General features: G+C 43.1%; 1 protein-coding gene and 1 pseudogene across 2 annotated transcripts in view; both read right to left on the reverse strand.

Annotated features, from left to right (window-relative positions):
• The window catches only part of CDC16 (cell division cycle 16), a 38,047-nt gene that overhangs the window by 10,211 nt on the left and 13,594 nt on the right, over positions 1-14,242 (reverse strand). Inside the window, exons 12-14 of the mRNA XM_080659154.1 lie at positions 12,792-12,917; positions 2,162-2,314; positions 662-725 (exon numbers count right to left, since the gene is read on the reverse strand). Coding sequence (XP_080515280.1) covers positions 662-725; positions 2,162-2,314; positions 12,792-12,917 — 343 coding nt within the window. The remainder of the gene's footprint in view (positions 1-661; positions 726-2,161; positions 2,315-12,791; positions 12,918-14,242) is intronic.
• LOC308243260 (cap-specific mRNA (nucleoside-2'-O-)-methyltransferase 1-like) lies at positions 6,536-9,012 on the reverse strand (annotated as a pseudogene). The gene has a single exon. The product of its transcript is annotated as a cap-specific mRNA (nucleoside-2'-O-)-methyltransferase 1-like (transcript).

The raw sequence follows: 14,242 nt of genomic DNA on the forward strand, positions 1-14,242 counted from the left end.
CAGAGAGTAGCAACATGCAAATCCCTTACCTACAGAAGTTTACAATATCTAAAACTGTTATTATCTTAAAATAATATAGTATATACACATCCATGCTAGATGGAAGGTTAATTCATGAATGCAAATTCATGGGGTCCATCTTTCATACAATAGAACCCAGTAAATTTTTTAAATAGTTAATAGTCTAATTATATGTTAAGTACAAGGTAAGGAAAAACAATAATAGGTCTGAATTTGAATGACACTTAGCCCTATTTCAGTGGGATCAACTGCTATATTTAACTATTAATCAAAGATGAGGCTTCTTTGGGGTGCTAGAGAAGGACCTATTATGTTACATGCTGCAGTACCCACCAGTTTCCAGTAATCATCACACATTCCTTGTATCAAATAATCATCAAATATATTCTGACTACTCCCACATATCAAAACTAGAGCACACAGCCAACACCTGCCCTCCTCTCAATTAGAAACAAATTCATTTTGTACCATGTAGTCAAACAGTTGATTGCCTGACAATTGTTATGATAAATATGAGGTTATTATATGGTAAGTATTAGGTTACTTTTTTCTAGGCAAGACAGATTGTCTATATTATTTCCCTCATTCAATAGTAAACATACTTACGAATGTGTTTATTTACAGATATTACATAAAATACCTCATTCCCAATTGCTTTAATTTTTTCCAAAGCATCAAGAAACCATTTTTCTGCTGTTTTCCATCTAAAATAGAAGGAAAAAAGATTACAAATTATTCAGAGTTAGCAAACTTAATAAACATTGTAAGAAAAATTTGAATCTCTTTTTAGTAATATAAAAATGAAATGAGGTAAACCTCTGTAAAAAGTACATTACAATGTACTATTTGTAATAGCATTGTAATAGATTAACTTATGGCATTGATATCACTGGAGTTCAAGATGTTAGGAGATACAGTCAATTCTCATGATTCTCTGTGTTCTCTAGTCACCGTGCACACTGCGTTAGTGCAGTCAGAACTGCTGCTCCCAGTGGCAATACAGGGCTTAGGTTCCCAAACCTCTGCTCATTTTTCACCAAATGTTGAAGCTATAACCTGTTTTATACATGCTTGTGCTTAGTGATGCCTAATTTAACATATGTTGTTGCTTCATTAACACTGAACCTAAGGCACTGTAACTTATGCCTTAACAAAGTTTATCTAACAAATGTATTTTCTGCAAGGCACAACACAGCCTTCCTGTGCTTAGGAACACCAGACAGATTTCAGCACTACATTTGGGGACCATTTTAAACAGTGAAATTACCAACAAAAAGCACAAAAACATGTCACAAAACTGAATGTAAAAAAGAACACTTGTTTACAGTAGGAGAGTGGAAATAAGAAGGCAAAACATCATTTGTTTGACCTCAGCTGGGAACACGCACATGTCCACACAATGTGAAAGCACCTTGATTGACTTTGGGGTTAAAATGAGTTGACTGTATATTAAAATATTATTGTACATTATTTTTAAATCTCCAAACTTTCTTTTATAAATACTAGATAATCCAATTTTTAGAATACATACACGTCACAACAAACCATTACAGTAGTACTAATTTACTGTTTTAATTCGTGTATAATTTAATGCAAAGGGCTATTGATATTTTTCTCTTTGAGAATGACATTGAATTACTTATTTTATAAATATTCAAGGCTACAGTTAATGCCTCAATTGACCAGGAAACTCAGGTTAGGCCATTCTAATTAGCTTAATTTTTGGGTTAATTGAAAGCTAAACAGAAAACATTTTCATTCCAAAATTGTAGAAAATGTTTCTCAAATGCATGACTCCAACTCTTAATCAACAAGAAGATAGATGACTGAGGAATCTGCAGTGCCCAGGCCATTCTGCAGGGCTCAAGTGATTTGACAGCGACAACTGTCCAATCTTAGAACTTAGGAGCTTGTAACAGCCCACATCAAAGGGGACCAAACCGGAGGTTTAGCATTTTTAAAGAAATCCAAGATAATACTTTCTACTTTTTTTTTTTTTAACTGCACACCCCCTTCTCCTAAAGAATACACTTTTAAAAATCTACTAAAGAGTCACTCTGAGCAGTTAAACTCTAGTGATTGAGGTTCAATTATACTAATAAAAAGGAGACAGAAGAGCTTTTGGCCTTTCAGTACTTACTCTCCATTTTGAAATGCAACCACGCCAACTTCATGCATAACAAAAGGATCTTCTGGTGCAATGCTTAGAGCCTGGCCAAAGAATCTTTCAGCCAATTTTGAGTTATTGGTTAATCCATATTCTAATCCAATATAGAGCATTGGCAAATGACACCTAAAAATATTGGAAATTTTCATATATTCAACACCAGAAACAATAATTCAGTAGAAATTAATTTACTGACTTTAAAACCTGTCTGCAAAATAACTTAATAAAGGCAAAAACGGAGCATTTACTTTTTTCTAAAACGTCGTTTACTAATATTTAAAAAATGTCAAATGGGCTTTTAGACTAATCAGCTGCCACTTCTGGAACCTTTCCGCAGCTTAGCCTTTATATCTCATTATTCTACAGTAAACCCCCCAAATCCTCTAAAGCAGAAAAACAGGTCTATGCTGACTGTTTTCCTACACTATGCTAATATGGCCCTCCTCGTTCTCCTGTATGGACTTAGTACCATATATCCTTCATGACTGTGTTAAAAGTTCTGCTTCCCTTCATGAAGCTGCTTCTGACTTTCTAACTTAAATGGCTCTTCCTGTACAAATTCCAGTATATCACAGTTATTATCAGTTCCACTTCAAAGAGTTCTGAATTATGTCATGTCTAGTCCATTTTCATATCCTCTGAGATAGTTTTAGTTACAAAGTACAATGATTACATTAAAGCAAGCAAAACATAATTTTTCTTTGCAGATGGATCTAAGAATGTCAATAATACTGACTGAATGGTTGATATGTGCTTTGGTTCAAATCTAGAATCATGATTCAAGATTCTATGTTCTATAGAAAGGTCACGAAGAATGCTTTAAAAGTTTTTACCTGGAGGAAGTATTTCTTTTTTTCTTTTTCTTTTTTTTTTAAATATTTTATTGATTTTTTACAGAGAGGAAGAGAGAGGGATAGAGAGTTAGAAACATCGATGAGAGAGAAACATCGATCAGCTGCCTCCTGCACACCTCCTACTGGGGATGTGCCCGCAACCAAGGTACATGCCCTTGACCGGAATCGAACCCGGGACCTTTCAGTCCGCAGGCCGACGCTCTATCCACTGAGCCAAACCGGTTAGGGCTGGAGGAAGTATTTCTGAAATGGCAGAATACAATCTACTTCTCCATGAAAGCAACAAGAGCATTGCCAAAAATCATCAAAATAAAACTTTTTCAGAACTTTGAAAGTTAACCAAAGGCTTACAACAGTGTGAGGAGTGTTTAGTCTAGAGAAACAGCAGAGTCTCAGCAAGAACAACAGATTTTATGATGTTTTAACTTGTCCCTTTCCTATCTCCCTTTTCCCAGCTCCACACTAGCCTAGAAAATCAGCAGCCCCGCAGCCACTGGAGGAGAATGAGCTTGGAGATCCTGAGATGTGCCACAGAGAATTGTCACTAATTGACCCATCTGTCAGCTCCCAGGAAAACCCCCATTCATAGTTTGATTTTCTTTGACCTGACTCATAGCCAACTCAGTGAGATAAGCTCTCTCCCCAGGGTAGTTGTGGAAAACCATCAGTGGTAACTGTTTAATATTAACCTGAGGCAGCCATACCAGTTGAGGCAAACAAGAGGCTGGCCAAAAACTTAAAAGGAAATCAGGGAATGAGATGTCTGCAAGGAAACACACAGAGATATGTGTCTGATTTGTAACCAGTCAGAAGTACCACTGGCCTGGGACTTTTGATTGGCACCTGAAGTGGGGAGGGGCAGTCTTGCAGGACTAAACCTTTAACCTGTGCACTTACTCTGGATAGTCAGTTTGAGAAATGAATTGACTTGGAGGATCCAGTTGTTGTCTGGAGAATCAGAGACTTGGTTGTTGGTGTGGAAAGCACCCTAGTTGTTATTAATCCAAACAAGATTGTATTAAAATGTTACTTATAGTCCCCAAGATAACCACACACACACACAAATTCCTCAAAATTGTAAGAGGGCATTAAAATGGTACATCACAAAATATCTAACACAGAAGAAGGCAATAATGGCAAACAGAAGAAAAAGACAAAAGACATAAAAAAAGAGCAAAATGGCAAACAAACTCTATCTTATCAGTAATTATATTATAAATAAATATATAAAACTCCACCAAAAGACAATAGGCAGAATAGATAATAAAACCACAATCCAACTTTATGCTCTTCACAAAAGACAAACTTTATTTTATTTATTTTTAAAACTAGAGGCCCGGTGCACGAAAATCATGCACGGGGGTGGGGGGTGTCCCTCAACCCGGCCTGCACCCTCTCCAATCTGGCACCCCTCAGGGGATGTCCGACTGCTGGTTTAGGCCCGATCCCTGCAGTTAGGGGGCGATCAGGCTGGCAGGCAGAAGCGGTTAGGGATAATCAGGCAAGTGGTTAGGAGCCATCAGGCCTAAACCAGCAGTCGGACACCCCTCTCACAATCTGGGACTGCTGGCTCCTAACCACTCGCCTGCCTGATCACCCCTAACCACTTTGCCTGCCACCCTGATAGCCCCCTAACCGCTCCCCTGCCGGCCTGATTGACGCCTAACTGCTCCCCTGCTGGCATGATCGTCCCCAACTGCCTTCCCCTGTGGGGCTGAGGGAATTGGGGGACTCCGGCTGGATGAGGCTAGCGGTGCTTGCCGCCCCCCAGCAGGGCTGAGGGGACTGCGGGACTGAGGCTGGATGAGGCGGGGCTGAGGGGACTGGGCGCCGCCATCTTGTGGCTGTGGGCGCCGCCATCTTGTGAAGGCATGGCAGTCATTTAGCATATTCTCTTTCTTGGCTGTGGGTGCCGCCATCTTTGTGAGGGTGTGATGGTCAATTAGCATATTCCCTCTTTATTAGATAGGATATGTTTATCTTTAATGATCTACGATTTTGCAAGACACACTGATATACCCTGAACTGGGTGGAAATATAGCATTTTAGCAGTGCTGCCAAGCCGGTGGATGCTTGCTGGAGACACTACTCCCCAGGTAAAGCCAATTCCAACCAACCGCACAGGGAGCCTCAGTGCCCTATCTCCATGGAAACCAGTTTAGCACAGAGATGGAGCTTAAGGAGCCTGTATGAATGTCTCTGACAGGTATTTTCCATTAAAAACAACCACTAGTGCCTTCCCCACCCAGATCCCATGCCCAACTTCCCCTCTTCCCCCTCAGCCACCACATAGAAGAAACAGAGTGACCATAAAATGACAAAAGGGACTGCCCTTGCCCTAGCCAGTCTGGCTCAGTGGATAGAGTGTCGGCCCGTGGAATGAAGGGTCCTGAGTTTGATTCTGGTCAAGGGCATGTACCTTGGTTGCAGGCTCCTCCCCAGCCCAGGCCCTGGTCAGGGCTCATGCAGGAGGCAATCAATAGATGTGTTTTTCTCACATCGATATTTCTCTCTGTCTTTTCCTCCCTCTAAAAATCAATAGAAAAATATCCTCAGGTGAGGATTAAAAAAAAAAAAAGTGACTGTCCTTTATTGGGGAAGATAAGGGGATCAAGAGTAGCAAGGTGGCTGTGGAAAATGAGGGTGTCATGCTTGCCAGAGCGCTGGGTGGTACCCAGGGGTACCCTCTGTTGCAGTGGGACCACTGCTGCTGGGACATAGAAAAAGGCAGGGCTTCAAGGGTGCTTCCTCATCTTCTAGAGCTGCCCAAGGTTTGGGTCAAAAGAGGATACAGCCCAGAAAGGCTCTATCATCCCAGGAGGCGGTCACATCCATTACCAAAAGACAGTGCTACCTGCATCCTGATGTGGTGTCAGGGATGTGAGCCCACACACCTCCCTTCCCAGTCTGCAGGACTGTCAGAGGTCTAGGCTGAGAAGAACTCCAGGGAAGACCAAGATAGTGGGGGGACAAGAAAATTCTCCAAACTTGGAATCAAAAGAGAGCAAGTTCAAAGAAACAAAACCTTGATTTATACAGCAGCTGCTCCTGGCCAGCTCATGACAGTGGACCTTCACCCACTCAGAGTTGGCACAGTAAAAAGTTGGGGAAAGCTGAGGCATGGCCGCCCTTAGGGCAGTGCAGAGAACTCAGAAAAGTGAGTCTACAGGATACAGGAGACAACAGCAGAGCTAAAGCCCTGCTGCTTGCTGACACGTCCTCCACTAGTCCCACATGCCCTGGGCCCTGACCCCACACCCCCTGTAGGAGCAGCTCTTTCAGGCTGAGTCCTGGCAGGGGAGAAAATTCCCAGGAAGGTCTCTGGGAAGGGAAGTCTAAAAGGTATTCCAGAAGGAACATGTGAGTGTCCTCTGAAGGCCCCTGACTGAGTTCTTCAGGGGAGATGGAGAGACCACCCGCCCCCCATAGCCAGGCTGCAATCACTGTACTCCCCTGTCCCTTTCAAGAGGGGAAGGAACCAGTACTGGGGGGCCTAGGTAAAGCACCCTGACCCTGAAAAACTGTGTTCAGCAGAAGTGGGCATTCCCAGGCCCTCTGTCTGGATATAGGAGAGGACATCCTCCTTGGACAGCTTGTCTGGGTCCTGGGGCTTCTGGGAGTCATGTACATGAATGCCATCTCCCCACTCCCAGAGGAGCTGGCCATAGTAGCAGATGTGAAATGGGGCAATGGCATCTGCAGGGAGCTCATAGGTAGAGGCCTTGGTTTTCTTGTTAAAGAACTTCCTCTTAAAGCTTTTGCTGAATCCCATAGTCCATGGCTCATTCACTGTCCTAACAATGTAGAGACCAGTGGGCACAAAGTTTGCCACTGGAGCTCTTAATGATCTTCATCTCCAACCTGCTAAAAATCTTCTCCATTTCCTCCAGCCTATACACCTCCTTCATCCTGATGGGATTCATGTCAGGCCAGCTAGGCTTAGAAACAGCTTTCACAAATTTCTCAGCGCGTTGAATTCACTGGTTAAAGTGTTGCTCCCGCACATCACTGCCATTCAGCACGAGGACATCAAGGATGTGGATTGCACTAATCTTCCGCTGGGCCTTCCCCTCCCCTTTCAGCTCATGGACAATCTCCAGAGCAAGCAAAGTGTCCCAGGGTAGCTCTGTCTTCAGGTCCAGCTTGACGCAGCAGTCTGATTGGCGGCCATCCCACGTGTAGATCTGTGACTTCCCCAGGCTGAGGAGTAACTTCTGATCACTGCCAGCCACCATGCAGCAGTAGTCGAGCACTGGACAGATCTTCTCCAAGGTTTTGGAGGTGAGCAGCGTGGGCTTATAGCTGAAGATGTCAATCTCAGTGCCCTGGATTAGCTCAAAGAGCTTAGATTTTGGGTTTGAGGAAGTAGGAGCAATTCAAGCCTGGTCTGGATTCCCCAAAGACGAAGGCACTGTTTCCAGATCTCTGCCTGACGAGGCTCAGGGTCACGTCTTGAACAAAGGCATAGATTTTGGCCAGAACTTTGATCTGCAGACTACAGTAGCTCTCACTGGACCGTATCACGTAGTCAATAAATTCATGGTCTCCCTTGATCACTGCCAAGGGAACCACAAGGTTGACATCAGAATCAGTGTTCTGCAGCTGGTTGAGTTTAATATTGACTGAGAAGAGGTAATCCTGTCATCTATGCCCACCTTCAGGCCTTTGCACACCACATACCTCTCTGAGTTGACAGGATGGCTGGTAATCAGCTTAAAGAGACATACTTGTTCAAATCAACAGCACAATAGGTAGATGAGCCCCATGCTGAATGGTTTGAACAGGTCAAAGGTTTTACAGATGAAGTAGCCTCCTGTCCGGACACAGAAAGTGCCATGAGGAACTGACAGAGCAGCAGCTGTTTGCTGAGGATCTCTTGTAGGTCCTCCTGTCCCACCACAGGGAAATCCCCATCGGCCATCAAAAAGTGGACACCCTTGCGATCTGTGTTATCCAGGACAAAATTCCTAAAAGCAGTGATGTTCTCTGGGCGGGTGATGTCTCCATCTCCATCAATCCCACCCTCGCCATAGTAAGGTTCAGAGTTCACTGGAAGTTGAGTAGAAGTCCTCCAGCTTAAAGTCATTCTGGCCCTGCAGAGTCATTCCAAAGCCCTTTGCGTGCCACTTCTTCCTCCATAGTACATACTCTGAAAAGGCAACTGGGCCTGCACAGACGTCAGCAAAGTACAGAAGCTCAGCTTCCCAGTCCTTCACCAGTGGTTTCCCACCAGAGTCCTCGGACTTGTAAAAATGTGATCAAATACAAAATCCATATTAGCCATCTTCATTGCCGCCCTATTTAGGAAGAAGACTCCTTGGATTATCTCGTAGGGGCTGGTCCGGGTCTGAGCTTGCTGCATCTCCTCCCTATCCAAGACATCAAACACTCTTACTCTGTAGCGCATTGGGAAGTAGGTCTTCCCCACAAAACTGTTTCATCTTCCATAATCATCTTTCTCTTTCCCATAACCATCCACAACTCATTTCCTCAGTGTTAGGGATTTCAGTGGTACATTCTGGAAACCATGACACCTGCTCACAGGCACTAGGCTCTGGCTTATGTTGCCAGTCCAGATTCAACTTCTGGTCAAAGCCTTGCAACGTCAGACCCAAGCCTTTCTGATTAGAGGCCTCAACAATATCCTTCCTACACTGACTGTATTTACCCAATCCTTCACTGTCCCTGAAGCCCATTTGGCTCTGGGAGACACTGTTATACATGGGACAGCGGGAAAAAGTTCCCTCCACAATAGAGTCTGCTTTGAATGCATCATCAAAAGAGAGCTGCGTTGCTTCCCCCTGGTCTCAATGTCAGACTTGTAGTAGATACTTTTGCTGCATGATTGACAGAGAAGGGAGGTTCATCATTGGACGTACTAGTAGAGCTGAGGTTCAGGGTAAGCTCTGCAACTCTTTTCTCCTGTTTTTTGATAGGGCCAGTGTATTCTGGACCATTTATCCTCTTCATTGTTGACTGAGGGGAAAAGGCAAGCTACCAGGGAGCAGAAGGGGGAGGTGTCAGGCCACTGCTGCCGCTATCACTACCAGGTCTGGCCCTGCTGCTGCCAAGAGAAGAACTTCAGATTCAGCGACACAACAGGTTGAAAGTAAAAAGATGGAAAAAGATATACCATGCAAACAGTAACAAAGGAGAGCTGATATGACTATACTAATATCAAAGTACACTTAAGACAAAATTTATTACTAGAGACAATGCATGACCCAATATACTAGTACTTATAGCAAAAACTGCCAGAATTAGAGGGGAAAATAGACAATTCAAAAATAATAATTGGATACTTCAGTACCCCACTTGCAATGATGGCAGACAATCAACATGGAAATCAAAGATGTGAACAACACCATAACTCAATTAGACCTAAGGGATAGCTATAGAATATTGTAGCTACAAAAGGAGAATTCTTAAGTGCACCTGGATCATTCTCTAGAATAGACCATGTCAGGTCATGAAACAAGCCTCAATAAATTTAAAAGTATTGAAATCACAGTAAGTATGCTCTCCAACCACAATGGAATTAAATTAGAAATCATAACAGAAGGAAATTTGGGAAATTGAAAAATATGTGGAAATTAAATAACACACTCTTAAATAACTAATGGCTCAAAAAAGAAATCATAAAGGACATTTAAAAATATTTACACAATTTCATTTACCCAAACACAGGGCAGAATGCAACGCTATTCTGATAGGGAAGTAAAACAAAGTAATGCTTATCTTGAGAAGCTGATTTGAAAATTTAATTAAAATTTGCCTAGATTGGGGAACATTAAAAGTACTAATCACATCATTAGTTATCACTGGTTTTTATTCTTAGCTAGCAACTAACAACTCATAATAACTATTCTGTGTTTTAGAGAACCCAGAGTAGAAAAAAAATACATCAATAGCAGACCCTAGTATGTGCTGATAAGAAACAACTCAGTAAATTATTTATCCCTCCTAAAATTAATATGTTAAGACCAAACAACCCAATATGACTGTATTGGTTAAATAAGATCATCAGATCATAATGCTGGGACCTTTATAAAATGAAGAGACACCAAAGCTCTCTCTCCACTATGTGAAGACATAGTGAGAAGGCAGCCATCTACAAGTCAGGAAGAGAGCTCTTATCGGCACCTGGACGTTATACTTTCCAGTCTTCAGAACTGTGAGAAAATGAATTTCTATTGTTTAAAGTCACCCAGTCTGTGATATTTTGTTATGGCAGCCTAAGCAAACTAATACAGTTAGGGAGCTATCTCTTTTATTTTTATTTTTTAAAAAATATATTTTATTGATTTTTTACAGACAGGAAGGGAGAGGGATAGAGAGTTAGAAACATCAGCTGCCTCCTGCACACCCCCCACTGGGGATGTGCCCGAAATCAAGGTACATGCCCTTGACCGGAATCGAACCCGGGACCCTTGAGTCCGCAGGCCAATGCTCTATCCACTAAGCCAAACCAGTTAGGGTGGGAGCTATCTCCTTTAAATGTTTTCATGGATGACTAGTTAGATTTAAAAGTCATGTATCAAATTTAATATAACTAAAAAAAAAAAAAACCCACACACCTGAGGATCATAAATAATTTTGATGCAAACTGGGTACCAAAAGGAGTCTGATAGTCTGAAAAGGTAAATCAAACCTAACAAGATGAAATTCAAAACAGATAAATATGTGATCTTGCTCCTGAATATAAGCAAACAAATTAAAGTAGCTAACTTTTATCAGGGTTCTTTCTACATGGCAGACACTGTCCTAAGTCTTTAACTGGTATTATCTCAATTACTCCACACTGTTAAGCCTAAGAGTGAGTATTGCTGTTACTCCTATTTTTCAAGAGGGTAAATAACTTGCTAAGATCACCAAGTAGTCTGATTCCAGCCCAGACCTATGAACCATCACACTCCCACCACCTCTCCACAGAGATGGAGGCAGAGAACAGCGAACACAGAAAGAACACTGCAAGGTGTGACTAATTTTGAGTCCAAAAAGAGCCAATAGGAGTAAATAGCAATACTTTACTCTCCAAAGTATCACACTCTTAGGGTACACTTACATTAACTTATCTATTATATTAGTGACCCTAATCTCATGTAAAGCCAAATATACTTAATGTCGATTTAAATCTAGAACATTGGTAAATATAGTCCTACTAGAGGCCCGGTGCACGAAATTCATGCACAGGGGTGTGTATCCCTCAGCCCAGCCTGCACCCTCTCCAATCTGGGACCCCTCGAGGGATGTCCGACTGCCCGTTTAGGCCCAATCCCGGTAGGTTCGGGCCTAAACGGGCAGGCGGACATCCCTCTCACAATCCAGGACTGCTGGCTCCCAACGGCTCGCCTGCCTGCCTTCCTGATCGCCCCTAAACGCTTCTGCCTGCCAGCCTGATCAGCCCTAACCACTCCCCTGCCAGCCTGATTGATGCCTAACTGCTCCCCTGCCAGCCTTTTTGCCCCTAACTGCCCTCCCCTGCAGGCCTGGTCCCCCACAACTGCTCTCCCCTGCAGGCTTGGGTCCCCCCCAACTGCCCTTCCCTGTAGGCCCGGTTGCCCCCAACTTCCCTCCTCTGCCGGCCTGGTCACCCCTAAATGCCCTCCCCTGCAGGCTTGATTGTCCCCAACTGCCCTCCCCTGCTGGCCTGATTGCCCACAACTGCCCTCCCTTGCAGACCTGGTCCCTCCCAACTGCCCTCCCCTGCTGGCCATCTTGTGGCGGCCATCTTGTGTCCACATGGGGGCAACCATCTTTGGCCACATGGGGGCAGCCATCTTGTGTGTTGGAGTGATGGTCAATTTGCATATCACTCTTATTAGATAGGATAGAGGCCTGGTGCACGAGTAAGGGCCGGCTGGTTTGCCCTGAAGGGTGTCCCAGATCAGGGTGGGGGTTCCCTTGGGGCGTGGGGCAGCCTGGGCGAGGGGCCTGTGGTGGTTTGCAGGCTGGCCACGCCCCCCGGCGACCCAAGCGGAGGCCCTGGTATCTGGGATTTATTTATCTTCTATAATTGAAACTTTGTAGCCTTGATTGGAGACCAAGGCAGGCCAGGACTGCAGGAGCTTGGCTTCCTCCATCGCCGGGGGCAACTCAAGCCTCCTGCTCTCTCCAGCTCCGTGGCTGCTGCCATTTTTGTTGGGATTTATTTATCTTCTATAATTGAAACTTTGTAGCCTTAAGTGGAGGCCTGGGCTGGCCAGGGTGTGCAGAAAGCTTGGCTTCCTCCATTGCCGGGGAAACCCAAGCCTCCTGCTCTCTCTGCGTGGCCGCAACCATCTTGGTTGGGTTAATTTGCATACTTGCTACTGATTGGCTGGTGGGCATGGCTTGTGGGTGTAGTGGAGTGATGGTTATTTGCATATTACTCTTTTATTAGATAGGATACTACCATTAAGCCACATCAAATACCTTTTGGACATAAACAGAATATAAATAATTTTGCTTATGAATACTTCCATTCTTGAATGAGCATGTGAAAGAGAGCTTCCTTCCTCATTTATTCCCTTAGCCTAAATTCCTAGTTCCCTTTTGTACTGGTTAAGATAAAACTGCTAGGCAAAAATCACTGCACCAACTTCTTCCTACCTCAATTTCCATAGTTATTATATAATCACAAGCCAGTAGCTAAATGCAAGTAAGATATTTTCTTTAGTTTACCAAATGACAGTGAAAATAATAACAGAAATTTCATTTTGTTAGTAAAAAATTCATTCATGCAGTTTGATCAATTTTCTCTGCCATACCCTTTCATCAGCTGTGCTGCTGTGAAGTAAGCAGCCATTGCTTGGTCATGTTCACTCTCAACTGCAAATGAATGTCCATATGCTATCCACGCAGGCCCATAGGTCTTCTCAAGTGTCGTAGCTTTACTAAAATAAGAAACTTCATACAATTAATATAATATTTATTCTTAAATTGTTAATTTTATGTAAGCTGATGGTTTTAAGGACATTCAAATTAAATAAATGAGCTATCAATACATGAAACATTAATGTAACATTTGTGTTAATTTACTTGAAACTAGAGGCCCGATGCACGAAGTCCAGGGGGGGCGGAGGGGTGTCCCTCCGCCCAGCCTGTGCTCTCTCACAGTCCGGGAGCCCTCAGGGGATGTCCAACTGACAGCTTAGGCCCGCTCCCGGACATCCTTAATGCACTGCCACGGAGGCGAGAGAGGCTCGCCACTGTACTCGCCAGCCGTGAGCCCGGCTTCTGGGCTTCTGGCTGAGCGGTGCTCCCCCTATAAGAGCACACTGACCACCAGGGGTAGCTCCTGTGTTGAGCGTCTGCCCCCTGGTGGTTAGTGCGCATCACAGCGACTGGTTGTTCTGCCGATTTGCATATTACCCTTTTATTATATAGGATAAAAGAATATTTACTAGTACAAGCAAAATTTTAAGAAATTTTAGGAGAGGTCCACACTTTTTAGGTACTATAGTTGAACCCATTAGCATTCTTATGAATTTATAAATATTTATAAAGAATTTATAAATATTACTTATCCAGGAGCTTCATTTCACAACTGAGTAGGTAAATGGTGGTAGCAGCAACCATTAGGGCCTGTTTTGTGCCAGGCAATATAATAGATGCCTTATATGAATCATCTAATCCTAATAACTTGCAAGGTAAATTATTATTTATATTTTAAAGACAAGTATACTGAGGCTGGAAGACTGACATCCTACAGAAGGTGCTAGGAGATTCACCGTGGTTCCAAGAACTGGACTATATAGTCTTAAACGGTCAGTCTTCAATCAGTGGCCCATTGGTGACCCAAAACAGGAAATAAAGCAAAAATATGGAAAATATAAAGGGTGAGATTCACACTTCCTAGCATTTTATTTTCTAAGTTTTCTTTCACCCAAATGTTCCTGGTTTCATGTAAAGTCCATCACTGAATAAGCACACTAATTCAAAGAAGCATAGCTCAAAGAACAATTACAACACACATCATCTTCTTACTCCAGGAAAGAGCACAAGCAAGGTTTTCTAAAATACTTTACACAACTAACCAGAGAGCTCTCCCTATTTTCTTCCTAGTGCAGGATCCTTTCATGTCAACTTATTAATTTTCCCAACAATACTGGGATACAAGTATTATATCATTTCCATTTTTAGAAAAAAAATAGAGAAATTAACTTTCCCAAGGGACTGTGGCTAGCAAATGATGGAACTTGGATGAGAATTCAAGTCA

This window comes from Plecotus auritus, assembly GCF_963455305.1.
Source record: "Plecotus auritus genome assembly, chromosome: 3".
Classification (NCBI taxonomy): domain Eukaryota; kingdom Metazoa; phylum Chordata; class Mammalia; order Chiroptera; family Vespertilionidae; genus Plecotus; species Plecotus auritus.